Source organism: Panulirus ornatus, chromosome 12 (assembly GCF_036320965.1).
Source record: "Panulirus ornatus isolate Po-2019 chromosome 12, ASM3632096v1, whole genome shotgun sequence".
NCBI classification, from domain to species: Eukaryota; Metazoa; Arthropoda; class Malacostraca; order Decapoda; family Palinuridae; genus Panulirus; species Panulirus ornatus.
Window position 1 is genome coordinate 27,443,193 of NC_092235.1, and position 23,683 is coordinate 27,466,875.

Consider the following 23,683-nt stretch of genomic DNA (forward strand, 5'->3'; position numbering starts at 1 on the left):
TGACTCATATTTACCTCATATACCAGTTATGAGTCTTGACTGTGATTTACATTAATAAAGAAATTGTCTTTGTTATAAAAATCATGAGTAATATAGCAATTATCTTTATTACATAAATCATCACATAAAGGATATTTTGATGTTGTTTTCCTGTTTGTTATCGACATATCAGCGTGAGAATGATATTCAATATATCTTGTAGAACATGGCGTAGTTCTTTGTTCTGTGCTGTTCACTTCATCTTGTAGAACAAGATATGGGCCTTGTTCTGTGCTGTTCACTTCATCTTGTAGAACAAGATGTGGGCCTTGTTCTGTGCTGTTCACTTCATCTTGTAGAACAAGATGTGGGCCTTGTTCTGTGCTGTTCACTTCATCTTGTAGAACAAGATGTGGGCCTTGTTCTGTGCTGTTCACTTCATCTTGTAGAACAAGATGTGGGCCTTGTTCTGTGCTGTTCACTTCATCTTGTAGAACAAGATGTGGGCCTTGTTCTGTGCTGTTCACTTCATCTTGTAGATCAAGATGTGGGCCTTGTTCTGTGCTGTTCACTTCATCTTGTAGAACAAGATGTGGGCCTTGTTCTGTGCTGTTCACTTCATCTTGTAGAACAAGATGTGGGCCTTGTTCTGTGCTGTTCACTTCATCTTGTAGAACAAGATGTGGGCCTTGTTCTGTGCTGTTCACTTCATCTTGTAGAACAAGATGTGGGCCTTGCTCTGTGCTGTTCACTTCATCTTGTAGAACAAGATGTGGGCCTTGTTCTGTGCTGTTCACTTCATCTTGTAGAACAAGATGTGGGCCTTGTTCTGTGCTGTTCACTTCATCTTGTAGAACAAGATGTGGGCCTTGTTCTGTGCTGTTCACTTCATCTTGTAGAACAAGATGTGGGCCTTGTTCTGTGCTGTTCACTTCATCTTGTAGAACAAGATGTGGGCCTTGTTCTGAGCGAGAACCTTCTTAATGGTGACCAGTTCGACTCTGTCATCGTCAAAGTGGAACCACCTTCCCTCAGGTGGACTCCAGCTCCTGCAGAAGGCGGTGTAGTGACCGGCAGCCATGGTGCCCCTGTGGGTGCAGACGCCGTACAGCTGGTACAGCCGACCCCTGTGGTCATGAAGAGTCAGGCTGCATCATTATGTGAACAACAGGCACGTCTCTATCCCCTCACCAGGGCACGGTGTCAAGACAACAATTAACAACACAGTCGAAGATATGGTTAACAACAACAACAACAACAACAACAACAACAACAACAACAACAGACTGTCTATGCTACATAATGTTATCAACAACAAACAATATTGTTATCATTATAATCATTTCTGCATGAAAACTGTTGTTTGTCTTAAAACTTGTTAGTCTGGATCTGTAGCACAAGTGTGTCGTGTCGTGTCGTGTGGTGTGGTGTCATGTGGTGTCGTGTGGTATGGTGTCATGTGGTGTCGTGTCGTGTCATGTGGTGTCGTAAGGTGTCGTATGGTGTCGTGATGTGTCGTGTGGTGTCGTGTGGTGTCATGTGGTGTCGTGTGGTGTCATGTGGTGTCGTGTGGTGTCATGTGGTGTGTCGTGAGGTGAGCGTGGTGAGGCATGTGATCGAGGCAGCTGAGGGACTGGCTGGGCCCCAGTGCATGTTGGTCAGTACGACATCAAACTACTGAACTACAGAAGTTCATGTCGAGTGGTTACAGAAAACGGGCGGGTACAGTGTGGACGGTGGCGTGAGTGAGAGAGACACACACACTCACCTGTCCGAGAGAGAGAGAGAGAGAGAGAGAGAGAGAGAGAGAGAGAGAGAGAGACTGACCTGTCCTCGGAGGAAGTCACGAATTCCTCCAGGTTGAGGCTGTCAGCTGGGAAGACGACTTCTGTCTTGGCTCTTGGGTTGTCTCTGTTGTATCTGTTGAGGACAACACAGGACGTCAGCAACATGATGTGGCAACACAGTGTGTCAGGAAAATGATGTGGTAACACAGGGTGTCAGCAACATGATGTGGCAACACAGTGTGTCAGGAAAATGATGTGGTAACACAGGGTGTCAGCAACATGATGTGGCAACACAGAGCGCCAGCAACATGATGTGGCAACACAGGGCGTCAGCCATATGATGTGGCACACAGGGTGTCAGCCACATGATTTGGCACACAGGACGTCAGCCACATGATATGGCAACACTGGGCGTCAGCAACATATTGTGTCAACACTGGAGGTCAGCAACATGGGGCAACATCTAGCTGTGTTATATGTCATTTCATGAACTTCCACTATTGTTGCAACTTTGGTATAACTCATCATCATCATCTACGATGAGTAAATCTAGGTTGACCTCGTCTTGTGAGGGGTTCGAACCCCTGTACTGACGTTCTATCAGCCATGTAGACAGCAGAAGTGCATCAACCATGAGCCCCTGTGGGTTCGACTCCCCGAGGACGACTGGCAAGCTGACCTGCTGAGGTGGAGGATGAGGTGCTGTGGTAATCTGGAGATGGTGATGTCTTGGCTACACTGATGCTCACTCCCACACTCCCCACACTCCCACAGGATCTCCTGCTCCCGGTAATAGTTCCTCAGCAGTTCCTGTAGGAGAGGTAAGGATCAGGAGACGGTAGTCGAATATCCTACGGCTCCTGGGGCGCCTGGGATCGGGTTATCCTATCAACCTGTGAAGGACGAGTGACCCAGCTGGGCTCAGCTGTGGTCCTGGGCCTCACAGTAATGTGGGAGGCACAAGTGTAGCGCCTGAAGGACCAATAATAAGGAAACCCTGGACATCAAGTGTATATAATCTATCATAACTTAATGTAATTCCTAAATTAAAAATTACATATCAAAACTACAGAATGTGACTGAGAATATGTGGCAAAAACTCGTGTGTGACTGAGCCCTATGTATATCCATGTTTACCTCAGATCAAAGTATCTAAAGTGAATCGATATAGCACAACACGATAGATCTATCATATCTATTGTTGAGGGCAAGTGTGTGGGAGGTAGTACGCATGCGCACCGTCAGCTGGCACCTGCTGGGCTTGCTGACAGCCAGACTCAGGTTGGAGAACGGTTCGACGACTTCACAGATGACCTTCCCTGACCTCTGGCAGGTGATGTGCGAACGGTGGTCCCCGTGGAACAAGGCAGAGATGACTGACCTCTCATCCACAGCCTCCCCGCACCTCACGGTCGCCTGCACAACGACAGCAAAGGTGGGTGACATGTGAGGCAGATGGTCGTGTGTGTGTGTGTGTGTCGTGTTGCTGACCTGGCCTCGCCCAGCACGACACAACACGACACGCGCCTCTGGTGGTGTGAGGCGTAACTCAGTAAATATTAATCAGTCTTGTTGATCAATATGATGAAGTAATGATAGAAGCGAGATTAATCCAAATACGTAAAAGAGTAATTTGGTAAATATGATCATCAGTCTTAGTAAATAGAGACATTAATATGTTTAAGTTATGAAAATAAAGATATTAACTTTATTCTTCAAGTTAATGTTTAAGAATCGTAAATAGATTGATTAATCTATGTAAATGAAGTGATTAAAGTCTTCATAGCAAGTCGTCAGACTAACTACGAGATGACAAGTGATTGTCAGGCTGGGGGGGGGGGGGGGGGGCGCTCACCGTAACAGCCGGCGGTGCCTCATCGTTCAGCCACTGCACCATCATGGCCAGGAAGTCGTGCGCTTCTCGCTGCTCGTTCCCCTCGAAGAGGTCATCCAGCTGCCCCGCGGTGACCTGAGACAACAGAGAAGAGTCAGCTGGAAGGAGGATGGGGTCACCTCGCTCTGATGACCAAAGGAAGAACCAGGTCACGTAAGGTCAGCTCTTTTTAATGATTTAGATATGCCACCAGGATTATGAAAATGGAAATTGTAATGTAAACGACCGTACGGACGTAACGAGCAGACTAAACTGGTGATTTGCTGGCCTCCTGTGGATTTCCGAAAGAATTGAGTTAATAGTTACAATAATTGTTAGAAATCTTACATTAATTAAGAAAAGCAAATATTTGATTACATGAACATGAGATGATTACCCATTTGATATTCTTTTATCATGAATTAAATCATCAATTAGTCTGAAAAATTTTCTACTATTGTCTCTACGTTTCCTATACTTACCAGTTACCAAGTCGGCCACCAGAGCACACTACTACCAACTTCAGTGACACATCTTGCAAAACAATCATGTTACCCCGGGCCAGTTACTTGTCTTAACTACTATTTAAGTTGAATTCAGTTTAAGCCAAACCTTGGGTACGTTAAGATGTGGGTAGTGTCTGTGGACGTTATTTTATGTCAGTTTTCCAACAGTGTTACGTTGTGAAAGGTGTTTACATGACAGGAAATAGAAGGAGAATGGCTGATAACCCCATACCAACTCCATCTGGTCTACAGACATTGGAAATAAGAAAACCTGGAGTTGTTGTGCTGTGGAAATCACACACGTTGATCATACTAGGCTGGGCCAAGATGGAGGCCATACACTGTAGTGGATGGATGAAGACGCTATATCGAGGATGTGGGATGACTTTGATAACGAGGTAAGCCAAGGATACGTTCGACTTCGAGACATGTTTGACGCAAGCGGAGACACAGGAAATGTTGACGCAACATGTCATCTCATATGACTATTTATGTTGACGCAATATATATCCTCGTATGACTATTTATGTTGACGCAACATGTATCCTCATATGACAATTTATGTTGTCATTATGAACAACTTATTGGTTGTATGACTGAACACTTCGGTTTTCTGTACGTTAGCTTGAACCTCTGCAATTTTTTTATGCATGTGACATTTTTTTTAATTACTTCATGATTTCCTGTACTGTATATGTATCTGTGTTTAGTCATGAATGTTAATCTAATTGAAACTGTAGATCAGTTTTTCATAATTATTTTGGTGAAAAGAAAAATGGTGTTTGTATGTTAAAACGTATTTTATCGAACAAGATGTAAGAATTTTTTTGCGCTAGCGTGAGGCATATCCTCACATGAGATCCATGTGTTGGTGACCTGACCAGTGACCTGAGTGTGTTATGACCTGACTGGAGATGAAGACGAGTAGGTCGATGAATCATACGACTCAAAGTCAGGTCATCGTACAGTTGACTGACGTAATTAATGAAGTGTTTGTGTCTGTTGACGGACATGTATTTTACGGTCATCACAGGAGCTGCTGGGCACACTCACACACACACACACACACACACACACACACACACACACACACACACACCAGACCCTCTCGTCTCTATTTCTAATAGTTTCTGTAACGAACGTGAATCATACGCTGTAATTATCCTGTAAGGGAATTTAGAATGAAGTTTAGGAACTGACCTGGACCATGTTGGGTTGTCGTGCTGGACCTGTACGGATGAGGCACTGACCTGAGGCACTGACCTGAGGCACTGACCTGAGGCACTGACCTGTCCCGCAGCAGGAGTGGTATTGCCCTGGACCTGTGTAGGTGTGGCAGTCTGACCTGGACCTGTACATCCGTGGCATTCACTGCCGTGGACTTGTTCCGGTGTGATACTGACCTAACCTGACCTGAACGGGTGTGGCCCTCACTGACCTTGACCTGGCTGACGGCAGCGTGGATGCCAGTGCCGCTGGTGAGTGCCTGTAGGAGGCGCTGGTACGCCCTCGTGACCTTCCCCAGGTTGACTTCATCCCTGAGGGCACAGTGACAGGTGGGTAAGTAGGCAGCTGGTGGAATGTTTATACAAATGGGAGTACAGCACATTGGTAGGTCAGGTAACAGAGGACCTGCTGGCTCCATGACGAGGCATCCCATTACAGGATAATGACAGACCTTCACTCCTCAATAGATGAAGACAATGATAGGAAAGTAGAAGGCTCCTGCCCACCCACCCACCGCTCCCTCCGGCTCAACACCCAGTAGGAAAGTCATCCTGAAGGAACATCATGTAGTCATGAGAGGATATGCTGCCATGGACGTTCTGTAGGAAAGAATGGAGGGATAACATTGGCGTATCTTACTGCAACCGCCGGGTTTTGTGGAGGAACAGTGCCTTAGCCTCTGATCTGTAGAGAGAGAGAGAGAGAGAGAGAGAGAGAGAGAGAGACGGTAAGGAGAAATGAGTTGATATAGCAATGTCATTCTTAAACAGGGTTGTTAACTGATAGTATCATTAATGTATTGTTTAAGGTGTGACTTAGACGTTGTGACAGTGTTTACTTGGACAATATCTTGTCATAGTTTGTTTTAGTGTTCTATAACTCTACTTATGAAGACAATGTTTGCTTCTATATTACAGCTGTCTGTCTTTTACTCCACAACATTATTTCTGGACTTGGTAACTCAAACTATAGAAAGTATCAAAGTTATTTGCTTTGTTTTGTTGTTTTGGAGGTATACAAACACATTTGATAATGGTTTTGTTGTCCTTGTTGATCAGTTCATGTTGGAAAGCGTTTGTGACCTGGGTCACGCCTGGTCTGACCTCCCTTACCTGGTCACCAGAGCTTATGAGAATAGTCTAGTTTGATGTGGTACAGTGGGTGTATGGTACGTACCGTGGTGTACCCTGGCTGAGGTACAGGGTGAGTTGCCTCGTGTGGTACAGACACTGCAGTATGGAGTTCATATAACAGGTGTTTCCCAGGTTTGGAAGGCCGCGAGGTGTGACCTGCAACACACGGAAGAAAAGTATTAGGAAATCCTGGGCCACAGTCGTCCACCTGGGAGGATGACGTGTGTCACGTCTCGTGGTGTCCACCTGGGAGGATGACGTGTGTCACGTCTCGTGGTGTCCACCTGGGAGGATGACGTGTGTCACGTCTCGTGTTGTGTCTCTCACCTTCCTGGTCCCTGAGTCTACTGACGTCGACGAGTTTAGACATAGATTTTGACGTCAAATGTTTGTTGTGGTTGACTGTGTTATGAACAGATGGGTGGCAGAGGTGGAGGATCGCTCAGTTTCTCTTTATAAGATCAAGACACACACCCTCTCTCTCCTTATGACCTCCATACATAAAGCGTCATGACCTTATTCATAGAAGGTCATGACGTCATAACCCTGTCATTGTAGGAGGACTAGTTATGAACCATCGTCCAAACAAGTGTTCATGGGGCTGACCATTGCTGCCTTGGCTCACTGCTTCCTACAACCTGGAACCAGTCCTGGCCCGCTGCTGGAACCAGTCCTGGCCCGCTGCTGGAACCAGTCCTGGCCCGCTGCTGGAACCAGTCCTGGCCCGCTGCTGGAACCAGTCCTGGCCCGCTGCTGGAACCAGCCCTGGCCCGCTGCTGGAACCAGTCCTGGCCCGCTGCTGGAACCAGTCCTGGCCCGCTGCTGGAACCAGTCTGTCACATGTTGAGGAAGAGTTACCTGGACCAGCACTGACATACAGACAGTTGTCTACCATCCCTCATGGTTGGCCTGAACAAGGCAGTTAGGTAATCACAAAAAGCTTAGTTTTAAGGGTGAGGCAGTTAAAGTAAATATAAAGTAATTAAAGCAAACGCAAGATAAAGCAATCTTAAGGTAGTTAAAAGAAACATAAGGTAATTAAACCATGCATAAGGTAATTAAACCAGCATAAGGTAATTAAACCAAACGTAAGATGATCAAAGCAAGCGTAAGGTAATTCGAAGAAAACGTAAGGTGACTAAGATAACGTAGACTAACAGATAGCAGTGATTATGTAATGGACAGGATATACCGTCGTCACATGAGCACACGACCGTAACGTCTGTCAAGCAGTAATGACAGTCTTGTAACAGTCACAAGTAGGAGTAACAGCGTTGTAACACAAGCAGCAATACTACAGTAGAACGTGTCACAAGCAGGAGTAGCAAGCTTGTAACGCAAGCAGCAATACTACAGTAGAACGTGTCACAAGCAGCAATACTACAGTAGAACGTGTCACAAGCAGCAATACTACAGTAGAACGTGTCACAAGCAGGAGTAGCAAGCTTGTAACGCAAGCAGCAATACTACAGTAGAACGTGTCACAAGCAGCAATACTACAGTAGAACGTGTCACAAGCAGCAATACTACAGTAGAACGTGTCACAAGCAGGAGTAGCAAGCTTGTAACGCAAGCAGCAATACTACAGTAGAACGTGTCACAAGCAGGAGTAACAAGCTTGTAACACAAGCAGCAATACTACAGTAGAACGTGTCACAAGCAGCAATACTACAGTAGAACGTGTCACAAGCAGGAGTAACAAGCATGTAACACAAGCAGGAGTAACAAGCATGTAACACAAGCAGGAGTAACAAGCATGTAACACAAGCAGGAGTAACAAGCATGTAACACAAGCACTACACTAGTGTTACCTGAACACGTTGTCTTTTGTTATCATGAGGGATGGAAGGCCCTGCTGTGTGTGGCCGCTTTCCCCTCGGTGTCTGCTTTTCCCTCGCCTGCTGTGGCTCCTGCTGCTGTTGTGTTCCCGTCTGTGTCTCCTGCTTCCTCTGCTGTGTCTCCTGCTTCCCCTGCTGTGTCTCCTGCTTCCCCTGCTGTGTCTCCTGCTTCCTCTGCTGTGTCTCCTGCTTCCTCTGCTGTGTCTCCTGCTTCCCCTGCTGTGTCTCCTGCTTCCCCTGCTGTGTCTCCTGCTTCCCCTGCTGTGTCTCCTGCTTCCTCTGCTGTGTCTCCTGCTTCCTCTGCTGTGTCTCCTGCTTCCCCTGCTGTGTCTCCTGCTTCCCCTGCTGCATGATCGACCGCTGTGTGGCAGTTCGTCTCCTCTGCTGTAGCGCCATGGCTTCCTGCTGTGTTGGCTGTGTCTGGCTCACCTCCTTCGATAACAGCAGATAACAGGCCCGGGCAAGATAAGGATAACACGGAGGTAAAGATAACCTCAGCTTACGATCGATCCACAAGTAATGTTTGCTCCTGATAGATCATTTCAAAGCTAAGAGTTAACTTTATGGTAAAGATATAGATTTAAAGCTAAACGTAGCCAGCTGCAAAGGTAACCCCAAAGCTAAATGTGACTTGAAAGCTAAAGGTAACGAAGCAATACAATAATCATTACATTCGAGAAAGCACAACATGTGAAGCTAACGAGATAATGGAATTAATTACTTACAGGTAATCTTAGGTGGTTATCTTGGCTACTGGCCTGCCACCACCTGTGCACCCGCTCCCAGCTAGTCTTAACTGGCCAAGACGAGATGACGTTCCACATCTGCAACACATGAAACATGTATCATGACCTCACCCTCAGTGTCGTGACCTGACCTGTGTCGTGTGTACGTGGTGGTGTTATATGATCACACTCAGGTCTATGCCTAGTTCAGTTGTAGAGCAGAACCGCTAACGATGGTAAGTACCAGGCTGTTTAGACAGAACCATCTGGAGAGAACGAGGCAGCTGGCCAGAAATATGTGGGCGTATTTGAGGTCCAGGATGCTCCTCCAGGTGGGCAGCTTGGGCCTCGTCAGGTTGTGGGTCAGGAGCCACTCGGAGGCACGTAGACGATGGTTGGCGGCGGTATAGTGAAGCAGTGTCTTCCCGTCGCTGAAGGTGGCGTCCAGGCTCTGCCCGCGCCGGAGGAGGACCTCCAGCACTTCGATGTGACCCCCAGCAGCCGCCAGCTGCGCCGCTGTCCACCCTGCAGGAGGAGAGAGAAGGGGGTGTGGGTGACCTGCTGCAGGGAAGGTCAGGTCAGGTCAAAGCATGACCCTCCGCCGTGTTATCATGATATATAGGATCCCATTATGGCAATCACTACCTTGAACACGACGCTACGACCATTGGGTCTGATGGCCAAGGCCTTTCCCCTGAGTCTTTAAGGCTAGATCCAAAGTTCGTCACGTCGTACCGTCGTACTGAAGGTTCGTACCGTCGTACTGAAGGGTCGTACCGTCGTACTGAAGGGTCGTACCGTCAAGAAACCTGACATTAATGTAGGTAACCCACAACAAGGACATGGGTGCCCCCCCCCCCCCCCCCTGTATGCACCCACCTCACGAGCCGTGTGGGTCGAGAGACGTGTGGTCAGGTGACCCATCCTGGAATCAGTTTACTACGAAGCAAAGATCTTATGGTAACTTGACCCAATTTCAGTCGGTCTGTCGGTATCACCTGGTCACACCGATGACCTCCCCAAGGTCATGTCAACCTACAGAGTGGTCGGGAATCTTCGTCTTACTGAGAAATGTTTTCAAACTTTCCTTCATGACAGAGAACTGAGATAATTGTCTCGGTTTTATGAGCAGACCAGATGAGTGAGCGCACACCACGAGGGCTCTCACACTGGTCACCTCGATACCTCGTAGTCTTACACAAGAGCAGAGGATGGGGGGGTCAGGTCACCGGAGGGACGAGAGGTTGACCCTGTCTGGCGTGGGGGGAGGAGACAGACAGACTAGCCCCGTCTGTCGCCGGGAGACGGTAAACAGACCCCCAGTGTTGTGGACGGTGGAGGACAGACTGACCTCGTCCATTCCGGGCGTAGAGACGATGAGCGTCAGCATCCAGGACTCGGTCGACGACCTCAGCATGACCTGCCTGGCTGGCGATGTGGATGACCTCGTCTCCTGTAGGGGAGAAGACCTATCACTGAGCAGGTGTGAGGGAGGAAGCCCCCGCCCCCCAGCGGCCAACACAGGAAACAACACACATTACGTCTAGCAGTCGCAACCTCCGGGAGGTGGACCAAGAGGGAGGATCAGTTCCCTGAGGCTAAGATGAAAGAAAACGGAAATCGGGTGCATACTGACACAGAGGATGATGACGTCATTCACGTAGTGTACACTGGACAAGGAAGACCAGGTGTGGTGTTGGCTTACGACCACACTGTGTCATCACGTTGCGTCCTGCCTCCACTGTAGCCGTGGCGCAGGTAAATTAGAATGAGGTTCTTGTGGAAATGTCACATGGTAATGGGGGATGTGTTCATGGATGAGGAACCTCACTAGCTGAACCTCATTCATGATATGGACTACCTTCACACACACACACACACACACACACACACACACACACACACACACACACACACACATGACCCTTGACCCTGGTACTCACCATAGTTATCCTTGGCCCTGAGGTCAGCTCCCTCCTGCAGTAGCACCTGCGTGACCTCTGCGTGACCCCTGGCGGCCGCAGAGTGCAAGGGCCGCCGACCTGAGTGAGGGCAAGTCAGGTCAAGCTTTGGTCGTGACGACAGAAGCTTAATTCATAAAGCTGTCGTCCTAACTGAGAAGCTTAGTGGAATTTTATGATCTTAAGCTGTTACTCATGTCAGACGAAGAAGCTAATTTCTAGAACTATATTACTCAATTATATGAGGAAAATACTTGCTAAAGTTATAATACTTTAGCTGACAGTGTCATATGCTTCCTCAGACCATGTTGCTACTTTTGAAATATATCATGAAAGTTACTGTACACAAATCTGAAGTTATAATAGTCCCTGAAAGGTATGACTTTATGATGATGTGGTTATGAGGCTCCCAGAACTGTGGCACTATAGCTGGGAGGTGTGTGTGTGTGTGTGTGTGTGTGTGTGTGTGTGTGTACATACCACTGTCATCCCTTGTGCTGATGGCCTCGACGTCAGCTCCGTTGGTAATCACCTGCTTCACAATGTCGTCGTAGCCCTTATGTACCGCTGTGTCCATCTGGAGACAGAGAGAGGAGGGAAGGTATAACATGGACATATATGCCATATATTTCTATATTATTTTACCAATAACTCGAGAACGGTAACACAGCACAAGGTCTCTGTTGGTGTCATAGACGCAACAGGTTAATAAGACATCATTCTGTTTTCTATTATGTTCTTGTATTGTTCTTCATGAACATCTTATAATGTTTTGATGTCGTATTTGTCTTTTTCATCTCCGTATATTGGACTCTAATGTTAATCTTGATGTGCTCAAAGAATCCTTCCATAGTCTTTACCCTGCACATGTATCTGTATAGTATCTACATGTGATACATTATAGATATAGATACTCGGATATGTGATACATTATAGATACAGATACTCGGATATGTAAACATTTCGCTGTACAAGAAGGAGGAGACTTGTGGGTCGTAACAGCTGGCTGTGGTCTGGAACCTACCAGCTGGTCCAGGTGTTTCTGGTGTTGATCTTCAATAAGTTGTAGCTCCTCCTGCAGGTGTGCCACGCCCTCGGCCCAGCGGGTCTCCACCTCCCTCACCTCCTCCAGGAGCTGCGCCTCCCTGGCCTCCAGCCTCTCGATCTCTCCCTCCTGTATGTGCACAGTGACCTATTAGTCTTACTGATGGAGACGAGAAAGTCTTCAAGTGAGAAAGTAAATTGTTTTTAACTCATTAATCACAAAGGTACGACCCTGGGGCCACTACCCTCAACCCTAGAGCCACTACCCTCAACCCTGGAGCCACTACCCTCAACCCTAGAGCCACTACCCTCGCCCCTGGAGCCACTACTCTGGAGCCACTGCTAACAATCAGACAGTAAAGTAGACAGAAGGTGAACACGACCCACAAGTTACCTTCTCGAGGTTGCATTGTTGACTCTCGTGCAGGTGTAATGTCAGGTGTTCCACCAGGGCTTCCGCCTCCTGCCGGGCCATCTGCTCCTGGTCTCGTCTGTCCTTCAGGACGCATACCTCATCCTTCAGCAGATCCTGCAAGGCAAGGTGGGTCCCTGCTACAAACTGTGGCGCCCATACTGCCAGAATGGCCGGCATATCCGGGTATTCCAAGTTGTGGATAATGTGGGCACGGGTTCGAATACCGGAGAGGCCAGTTAGCCACCAGCCAGCCTAGCTGTTCCTCCTCGTCTCTGGGGTTGGTTGATAGCCGGGGTACCTGGCGTAAGGTAAGGTGTGTGTGTGTGTGTGTGTGTTACAGCGAGATAGTCTTACACTCGTGTTACTGTTCCTCCGTCTGACGAGGCAATCCTGACCCTGTGCCTGGGTCATCCTGGCGTTGGTCAGCACTTGTGTGACCCCACGTGACCTGACTTGGTATTTGACCTTACTTAATCTACGAGATCTTTCATGGGTTCACACACACACACACACACACACACACACACACGTGACCTTTGACCCTATCACACCCACCGTCTCCTGCAGGATACCCACCGCCTCCTGCAGGATACCCACCGTCTCCTGCAGGATACCCACCGTCTCCTGCAGGATACCCACCGCCTCCTGCAGGATACCCACCGTCTCCTGCAGGATACCCACCGCCTCCTGCAGGATACCCACCGTCTCCTGCAGGATACCCACCGCCTCCTGCAGGATACCCACCGTCTCCTGCAGGATACCCACCGTCTCCTGCAGGATACCCACCGTCTCCTGCAGGATACCCACCGTCTCCTGCAGGATACCCACCGTCTCCTGCAGGATATCGTTGTACTGCTTCTTGAGTCTGGTGATGATCTGGTTGTTGGTGGTGCCCTCCTGCTGTCGCTCACTCTCCTCCTGCGCCAGGTTCCTCTGCAGGATGTCCACGTCCTCCTTCAAGATATCCTGTAGGATGGACAGCAGCAGGACTTACTCTTCGTACACTGACTGTGTCATCTTGACCTCTCAGGCTCTGTATGACCCCTCGATATCATGGCCTGACCTTTGACCTGACCCTTAAGAGTCATTAAAGATCAGGTCATGACACCCAAGTGGGTTAAAACCCCATGACCTTTGACCTAGACGCCAAAGTCAGGCCAGCAACGTTTGTGTCCCTACTAGTTATACACTGAGCAACCAGTGTCACTATATCATTATACATACTCTAAAACATGAATAATTAATGAAGGAGAGACGGGAAAGGAACTTGTGTATGTGAAGGTGTAAACACGGTTAAACGTGTTGAGAACCAATCCGTTCCGTGTTCTGTTCCGGTCCAGTCCGTTCCTGGAAGAACATGTAAACAACCTGATGTGACCCATATCACAGACTCACATAAAGTCCTTCCACTCCTCCCGAGACATCCCCCCCCCCCCCCCACACACACACACCTCTGACACTGTCTCCATTTTTTGCCCCTTCTGTTCATCTTCTACAAGATCCTACCGTCATTGTGTTACCTCCCGCTGGCCTGGTCATGAACCAGCCACACACACATGGCCCACATGCAAGCCAGGTGCCAGCTGGATTCCTCGTCACTATTGCCATCATGACGTCAGAGGCTGTGGTGCAGCTAGGGTAGAGGGACAGTAGTTGAGCCACTGGCCACCAGGGGGTGTGAGGAGGACCCACCTTCTCCTGCTGGAGGGACGAGATGGTGCTCCTGGAGGAGGCCTCCTGCTGGACGTGGGTCTCCCTCTCCGTCGTCAGCTCCTGCAGGAGGTCCACCACCTCCTTCTCCCAGTGGTTCTCCCTCTCCCTCAGCCTCTGCCGCAGGCTCCTCACCTCCTTCTGCCACTCCTCCTTCGTCTCCTGCAGAGCCTCCTGCAGCTCCCTCACCTCCGTCGTCCGCTGCTCCTCCGAGACCTTGAGTCCTTGCCGGAGGCCTTCGACCACCTGACGCAGGGAACTCTGGGGAGGAGGTCGTATGGGTAATGTAGGAAGGATGTAGAGAAAGAAGTAGATAAAAGAGAGAGACATTAGAGCAGTTATGCCATAATGGTGAGAGATTCTTGCCCCACCTGGACCCATGTGAACGGTGGATCGTCTGGGGACAGGGAGATGTCCTCGACGATGCCTGGTCGGAGACGAATGGTTCATCCTGGCACAGTGTTCGGTCCCCGGACGGTGGTTGGTCTTGTGACGATGGTTCGTCTTGGGACAACTGTTTGTCTTGGGGCGATGGCTCGTCTTGAGACAACTGTTTGTCTTGGGGCGACGGCTCGTCTTGAGACGACAGTTCGTCTTCAGACGACGTTTGGTCGTCTGACGACTGTTGGTCTTGGGACGATGGTTGATTCTGGGACGATGGTTGGTCTTGGGACGATGGTTGGTCTTGGGACGATGGTTCGTCCAGAGACAGCGGCTGGTCTGTAGAAGACGATAGATCCAAAGACGATGGTTGGTCCAGGGACAACTGTTGGTCCACAGACGCTTGATGGTCCAGTAGTGAGGTCATGAAGGTCTTCCTGTGGTCATTATGACCCCGGTCCATGGTAGGGTCACGCTGCACCACACCTCCTACCTCATCATGTAAACAAAGTTAGCGATTCATTTCCAAGTTACAAATCAAGAAATTTGCATCATTTACCAAGATATTTACATCATTTACCAAGATATTTACATCATTTATTAATAGAATAATGAAAGAATATCAACAAAGTGTTTCACCAAGCGGCACGAACCATACTTTCTGTACTATTTCTAACAGCAAGTGCCACTTCTAACAATTACTAAGAAAGGAATAATTCTAACATTATTATTTCTAATTCTATGTTTTACCTTCATGACTGTGTACTGTTTCTAACACTATTGTTTCAGCATTGAGATTCTAACACAATCATTTCGGGATGTTTTATGAATGTGTAGTTTCTGTCACTTTTGTATTTATGTAGAACTACACTTTATGATACTTTATCTACTATTTCTAATTCTACTTACTATTTCTGTCTCTACTTTTGCTAACACTGTACCATTTGTAACACTAGCATTTGAAAGATGTGCACTATACGTAACTCTGTACTAAACCTGAAACTGTAATATTTATGACTTATTTCTAACACTATGTTGTTTCTAATAGTCTGCTAATCTAACAATACCACTTCTAACACTGTGTGGTTTCTAAGCCAAGATTTAACTTGTGTATTGTTCTCGATTTGTAGGTTAAGTTAGGTTGATATATTCTGTAGCACATGTACTGAAGGCAACACCTGTATATGTGTTTCTTATACATATGTGTTACATGGAGATAAAGCATTACGTCTGATATAGTGTTCGTTGCACCTGTTTGAGAGTTGAGTTGTGCAGGGGAGGAGGAAACTGTCTGTCTCCTGGTTCTGCTTAGCATCTGTCTGGTCGCCCGACGTCCGGTGTGTGTGATAATCTCCTCATTTTGAACACCGTATGCAAATGAGTCACGTTATCACACGTGCTAAGTGCTTTGTTCTCAGAATGTTTCGAGACGTGAACACATGAGGAGTGAGGCGGTAGCAGGCGTTGGGATGAAACTGTGTGTGTCGTGAGGCGTCCAGCGGGTCATGAGGCAGGCTGCCCTCACGACCACCACAACTCCGAGATAAGATAACACGAGATACACAAGGGTCACAGATAACAGGAGACTATGTTTTTGTAGGTCATATCTTGTAGACTGAGCTGATGTATCTTGTGTTATATACGGCTTGAGTAAAGCCATATTACATTTATATACCCTACCCTTCCTGTCTGCCTCATAAGAGTTTATGAGGCTCCTGCACCTACCCTTCCTGCCTGCCTGCCTGCCTCATGACTCCCTTTATGAGGTTCCTGCAGCGCTCAGGAAGCTGGCCAAGTCCGCCGAGCGGGATCACACGTCATAAACTACAGTGATGTTGGGTGTGTCTTTCTCAGTGGGATGATCACAAGATGTTGTAACACTTGGTCTGCCAGGTCTTGTGATGTGTTGAGACCATGTTGGTCATGATGGAGAGATGGTCGGTGTCCAGAACACAGAGGAGAAAGTGGAACTCGTACATGTCTGGGGAAGGCAGTTCCCGGGAGGTGTACGTCTGCTGGGGTGTTCCTGAAGACTGAGTTGGAAGGCAGGTCTTCACTGCTTCTCGTAGTCATTTCGATGCTGATGTGTCATACTATCGTGTTTACTGGGGGTGACCCGAGACGAGTAAACAGGTTCGAGAACCACATCCAAGTTAGATACACAGTTAAAGTTAGATGCTTTAACCATGTTACAGTTCCCTAACTAAGTCGGAGACTTCCATCTGTTCATCCATGGCCAGGGAAGCTGCTTCCTAGTGAGCATATACGAAGACAGATGGTACATTGTACATGACATATTACCTGGAACATATGAACGATCGAACCTCATATGTTCACATGACACAGCATCATATTCTAATCCTCCATGGCTTACTCTCTGAAGATCAGATGAGTTGAAATTGTGTTTATTATCACCATCTCCAAGATATAACACCACTATGAACCATCCATTACCATCAAGACTTGTCACAGTGGAGAAGAAAACGGAAGATTTGACTGGTTTTCGTTGCTCTCAAAGCCACCAATGTACTCTTCCGATGAATGGTCTTCTTATAACAATAATATATTATTTCTTTTATAGTAAAAGGAATATTGAAACGACATAAGAATATATGATTTTATTCATTCAACTGACCTGCCTGCAGGAAGCCATAATGTTTGTAGAAAAATAATGGTAAACCGTTTTAAAACCTCTGTCCATACCTACTGTAATGATAACACTCGAGTTGTTCTTAATTATTATTATTAATTAAACTTCAGTTTTCTTATGTATATATGTATGGTAATGCTTATACATAAGATATATGTAACTGTGGCATTTATATATATATATATATATATATATATATATATATATATATATATATATATATATATATATATCTACTTATGTAAAATTCAGTGTTTATGTACATTACAAAGATCTGGTGTGTGTGTGTGTGTGTGTGTGTGTGTGTGTGTGTGTGTTACACAAGTTTTGTATAATGTGTTGCTAACTCTACGTAGCACCTCTCTCTCTCTCTCTCTCTCTCTCTCTCTCTCTCTCTCTCTCTCTCTCTCTCTCTCTCTCTCTCTCATACTAGATAACACTGTAATATTAAGCACCAATGAACTGCACACAGAATGCACCAATTTAATTCTTCGAGCAGGGCGGTACGACCCTTAACCACGACCCTTGAGTATCATGGCTTGACCTTTGACCCAAAGGTCGTACCGTCATGCTTAAGTGGTAAAGAAAATGTAAATATATTTACACATACAGTTTTCTTTCATGATACGTACTGAGGGGGTTGTTAGTGTCATGTCACTGCCTTGCTTCATGCCATCAACAACGTCGATGTTCTTCTTAATTTCGCCACAAAGTGTCTTTTATATACACTTGGTAGAAGAAAGTTACTGCATCTGAACTTAGGATTCTGCCTGTCTTGAGGTGGACATGAAGCCGAACTTAATCCTCAACATTCATTTTAAAAACTACATCATTAAATCTAAGTAAAATTACTTGGACTAACATTTCATGGCTTGAATTTATCTGGTTTGGTGAAGGTTTTAGTCCCGTCTCTTAAGGTGATCATCCCGCTTTGCTTACATATTCTTGGACCATGATTGTCTCACCTGTGTTCGATGCATCAGAGTGAAGCTGATTGGCTGATGGGTTTTCATCTCGGCGTTCATTGGTTAATGGCACTTTCCCTTGCAGTGGTGCCAAGTCTCTCAGTAAGGTAAGAGGCAGGCCTGTCTATTCTGACCTAAATCATTTCGGTGTGTTTATGACTAGTTACCTTGGCTTCTAATATCATAACAATATCTTCCAATATTGACAGACTGTGCGAAGACCTCCACACCAGCGAAAGAACAAGGCGACTAGAGACAGTATGTACAAGGGTTCGCAGACCTTCCTGTGAACCAAACCATAAACAAGCGGGTAAATACAATGCAAAATATATGATGATTAACAAACATTGGCGATGGAAAATTAACAAATGATACACAGAGGATTTAAAAGTAAGCACATTTTCAAGCAGTAAAGCATCAAACAAACAAGAAAAGCATTGTTTGATTACTGCATGTTTATATGAACCTGAAGTGAGATAGTGATTGGCAAGTTCATATTGATGCTTCCAAAGCCAAGGCCAAACGTAGGTCTGGGATAACGGGTGTGAAGTGGCCGCATCCTTCGTGCGTTACACCAGGAATTACTGTATTCTAGTGTCTCGTTTCTATTAGCACGTGAGACAGCTAGAATACCTTCTTGTAAACGTTTTGTGTCATGTGAGTCTATATATATAGAGAGAGAACTCAGCAGCAGCTCACATGGAACAGTTGTCAACATCGTCTTCCCTGGTCTTGCTAGACACATACTAGCCTGGCTGGAGCACACATCTGCAGGTGGGTCAGATGGGCCAAGTGAGGCGTGGCCTCTGGCCGGGCGAGTTTGAGGAGTATTCTTCCCTGAGAGACAAGTCTGGATCACATCCTACATCTGAACATCAACTGTCGTGAGATTGTGGAGATAGCGTCTATTAGTGTGCCATAGCCAGTAAAACACAGATATTTACTTATGAGGAACTAATTACCAGATGTATCTTCACTGATCACATACGAGTTAATTTAAAGAGATACCCATCTTTATGCACATTTTCGTGGTTTACATTAGTTCCTCGTGACGTGGAGTCTGGCCAAAAAGGTTTGCAACTTTGATTTATCCATCTTACTCGGGTATATTACTTCATTCCTGCATGGTGCTTGCAGTAATTATAGCTACTTATTTTGCCAATTGTTTTTGTGTCTTGTAGCTAAGGTTGTAGCCTGGACCATTTTTTTGCAGGTTTCTATCTTCGTGGATAGAGGGCCTCCTCGTAATGGCTACGTTACCCATAAAAACAATTTTCTGTTTCTTCCTTTGTGTACGTTTTCTTTGACAATATTAAGGTACACTCGTACTTTTATGTCTTTCGGTACACACCGTGGGTTTCCACATCTTTATCGACAGATGACATATGCTGTGTGTCAGTACGTTTTTCATATCTTGTCTTCGTGTATCCTCATCGCTAAAATCCTCCCCAGTTTTCTGAAAACATGGCTTGTTCTTCATATTCAAATGTCTGTAGACCTTGCTAACAGTGAAGTGCTGAGGGGGTTCACATGGTCTTGCCGGAGACGGTGCTGAAAGCATGGAAGGATGAGTCAGGTGGATAGGTGGAGGCGGAGGACGGGATGGTGCGGACGCGCACACACAAGATGGCCGTGACCAGCGATGACGCCACCAGTACAACCAACATGGCCGCCAGCCCCGCCACGAAGGTCGACACACTCATACACATGTCCTGCTCCCGCGCGCCAGACTCCTCTGCAACACACACAAACACAACATAAATATTAACCTTTCATGTTAACAAATTGTAACGTGTTAGAATTAAGTAGAGTGACAAGAGAAGAACGTGAAATTAATGGCATAGTTTATAGTAAAGTCGAATGTTGATACTTTGACCTGTAAGATATATTTTGATTTACATTTTGTGTAATTATTTGTCCAGTTTATGTTTATCTCTGTTGTTAGATATGTCTTGAGGTAATATGAAGATAAAGTGGATTATTTACATTCATTTCGTCTTAAAATAGAATGCTAGCGAAAATGGGAAGAGGGTGGGTTGGAAAATGTTGCCCCAATGGGTGTTACACACACACACACACAGCTCATCTTGACCCGAGACACACAGGTCAGGTCAGGTCAAGGTTCAGGAGACGTACTGGTGACCAGGGTGATGGGGGAGTCGCCTATGATGGAGTAATCTTGAGGTGAGATGACCCGGAGACGCCGTGCCAACCTGACCGCCTCCTCCCCCAGCGTGTCGTTCTTGCCCGCGCCGCCCAGGGCGTTCCTCCCACCCACCCCGTCAGCGCCTCCCGCAGACGACCCCGCCGGGAGACCCCGGCCTCCTGCCCCGCCGCCCCTGGACACAGGGACCGCACGCCGACGACGACCCACCTGCAGGAGGGAACCATGATGAGGTGTGGCTGATGCATGATAACGAGGGTAAGGTTCGTTGATGCTTATTAGTTCAGGATGAAGAAGACATACTTACCCCGTCGTCCGGACAGACGGGACAACCGTCGCTACACAGGTCCACCTGACACTCCATGTACACGTCCGTCTTGTCCGGGAACTTGAAGGCCTGCAGGAGGAGGAGGAGCCAGGCAGGTCATGAGGAGGTCAATGTTCTTCATGACTGGTGGGTCGTGGTGTGACCCGTTCATGAGTCAAACACGTGTTTATTCATGATTGGTTATTGGTCTTTAGTTATGGCAGTGATGGTTCATGTTTCAGACTCGTATTAGCATAGAAAATGGGAGAGGGAGAGGATATACCTGGGAGAACGGGAGAGGAGGGTATACCTGGGAGAGTGGGAGAGGAGGACATACGTGGGAGAGTGAGAGTAACATACCTGGAAGTGAGAGTAAGCGATGACAGGTATGGTGGGGTCTGCAGTGTCTCTGGTCTTCTGCCATGACCCCAACAGCTTCTTACGGGAGGGCAGGACACACCCCTCCTGTAATGTAACATACCCGCGCGATAGCTACCAACTTATACTGAATGAACTTATACTATACTATCAGTATACTATCAGTAGACTATCAGTAGACTCTGTAGTATCAGTATAGTCTCAGTATACTCTCAGTATACTTTCAGTATTCTCAGTATACTGTCAGTATACTATCAGTATACTATCAGTATACTATCAGTATACTATCAGTATACTATCAGTATACTATCAGTATACTATCAGTATACTATCAGTATACTATCAGTATACTATCAGTATACTATCAGTATACTATCAGTATACTATCAGTATACTATCAGTATACTATCAGTATACTATCAGTATACTATCAGTATACTATCAGTATACTATCAGTATACTATCAGTATACTATCAGTATACTATCAGTATACTATCAGTATACTATCAGTATACTATCAGTATACTATCAGTATACTATCAGTATACTATCAGTATACTATCAGTATACTATCAGTATACTATCAGTATACTATCAGTATACTATCAGTATACTATCAGTATACTATCAGTATACTATCAGTATACTATCAGTATACTATCAGTATACTATCAGTATACTATCAGTATACTATCAGTATACTATCAGTATACTATCAGTATACTATCAGTATACTATCAGTATACTATCAGTATACTATCAGTATACTATCAGTATACTATCAGTATACTATCAGTATACTATCAGTATACTATCAGTATACTATCAGTATACTATCAGTATACTATCAGTATACTATCAGTATACTATCAGTATACTATCAGTATACTATCAGTATACTATCAGTATACTATCAGTATACTATCAGTATACTATCAGTATACTATCAGTATACTATCAGTATACTATCAGTATACTATCAGTATACTATCAGTATACTATCAGTATACTATCAGTATACTATCAGTATACTATCAGTATACTATCAGTATACTATCAGTATACTATCAGTATACTATCAGTATACTATCAGTATACTATCAGTATACTATCAGTATACTATCAGTATACTATCAGTATACTATCAGTATACTATCAGTATACTATCAGTATACTATCAGTATACTATCAGTATACTATCAGTATACTATCAGTATACTATCAGTATACTATCAGTATACTATCAGTATACTATCAGTATACTATCAGTATACTATCAGTATACTATCAGTATACTATCAGTATACTATCAGTATACTATCAGTATACTATCAGTATACTATCAGTATACTATCAGTATACTATCAGTATACTATCAGTATACTATCAGTATACTATCAGTATACTATCAGTATACTATCAGTATACTATCAGTATACTATCAGTATACTATCAGTATACTATCAGTATACTATCAGTATACTATCAGTATACTATCAGTATACTATCAGTATACTATCAGTATACTATCAGTATACTATCAGTATACTATCAGTATACTATCAGTATACTATCAGTATACTATCAGTATACTATCAGTATACTATCAGTATACTATCAGTATACTATCAGTATACTATCAGTATACTATCAGTATACTATCAGTATACTATCAGTATACTATCAGTATACTATCAGTATACTATCAGTATACTATCAGTATACTATCAGTATACTATCAGTATACTATCAGTATACTATCAGTATACTATCAGTATACTATCAGTATACTATCAGTATACTATCAGTATACTATCAGTATACTATCAGTATACTATCAGTATACTATCAGTATACTATCAGTATACTATCAGTATACTATCAGTATACTATCAGTATACTATCAGTATACTATCAGTATACTATCAGTATACTATCAGTATACTATCAGTATACTATCAGTATACTATCAGTATACTATCAGTATACTATCAGTATACTATCAGTATACTATCAGTATACTATCAGTATACTATCAGTATACTATCAGTATACTATCAGTATACTATCAGTATACTATCAGTATACTATCAGTATACTATCAGTATACTATCAGTATACTATCAGTATACTATCAGTATACTATCAGTATACTATCAGTATACTATCAGTATACTATCAGTATACTATCAGTATACTATCAGTATACTATCAGTATACTATCAGTATACTATCAGTATACTATCAGTATACTATCAGTATACTATCAGTATACTATCAGTATACTATCAGTATACTATCAGTATACTATCAGTATACTATCAGTATACTATCAGTATACTATCAGTATACTATCAGTATACTATCAGTATACTATCAGTATACTATCAGTATACTATCAGTATACTATCAGTATACTATCAGTATACTATCAGTATACTATCAGTATACTATCAGTATACTATCAGTATACTATCAGTATACTATCAGTATACTATCAGTATACTATCAGTATACTATCAGTATACTATCAGTATACTATCAGTATACTATCAGTATACTATCAGTATACTATCAGTATACTATCAGTATACTATCAGTATACTATCAGTATACTATCAGTATACTATCAGTATACT

General features: G+C 44.9%; 2 protein-coding genes across 4 annotated transcripts; both read right to left on the bottom strand.

Moving 5' to 3' along the window:
• Positions 1 to 88: 88 nt before the first annotated feature.
• LOC139751948 (uncharacterized) lies at positions 89 to 16,087 on the bottom strand. Of its 3 annotated transcripts, none has more exons than XM_071667655.1 (19): positions 15,831 to 16,087; positions 14,570 to 15,068; positions 14,181 to 14,459; positions 13,317 to 13,454; positions 12,468 to 12,602; positions 12,054 to 12,203; positions 11,510 to 11,606; positions 11,012 to 11,110; positions 10,420 to 10,521; positions 9,313 to 9,593; positions 9,069 to 9,167; positions 8,317 to 8,775; positions 6,549 to 6,661; positions 5,584 to 5,683; positions 3,622 to 3,735; positions 3,006 to 3,182; positions 2,446 to 2,576; positions 1,807 to 1,899; positions 89 to 1,106 (listed from the first exon to the last, which is right to left on the bottom strand). In XM_071667655.1, the coding sequence occupies exons 5-19, from the start codon at positions 12,546 to 12,548 to the stop codon at positions 908 to 910; spliced, it is 2,295 nt and encodes a 764-aa protein (XP_071523756.1). In that variant the 5' UTR covers positions 12,549 to 12,602; positions 13,317 to 13,454; positions 14,181 to 14,459; positions 14,570 to 15,068; positions 15,831 to 16,087; the 3' UTR covers positions 89 to 907. The 3 variants fall into 3 exon arrangements, with proteins under 3 accessions (XP_071523756.1, XP_071523757.1, XP_071523758.1); XM_071667656.1 differs by having other exon boundaries at positions 14,570 to 15,072; XM_071667657.1 differs by lacking the exon at positions 8,317 to 8,775.
• A 2,622-nt stretch (positions 16,088 to 18,709) lies between these two features.
• LOC139751951 (uncharacterized) lies at positions 18,710 to 21,168 on the bottom strand. Its single transcript, XM_071667659.1, has 4 exons — positions 21,026 to 21,168; positions 20,666 to 20,755; positions 20,331 to 20,568; positions 18,710 to 19,929 (listed from the first exon to the last, which is right to left on the bottom strand). Exons 2-4 carry the CDS (start codon positions 20,720 to 20,722, stop codon positions 19,721 to 19,723), a joined length of 504 nt encoding a protein of 167 aa, XP_071523760.1. The 5' UTR covers positions 20,723 to 20,755; positions 21,026 to 21,168; the 3' UTR covers positions 18,710 to 19,720.
• Positions 21,169 to 23,683: the final 2,515 nt, after the last annotated feature.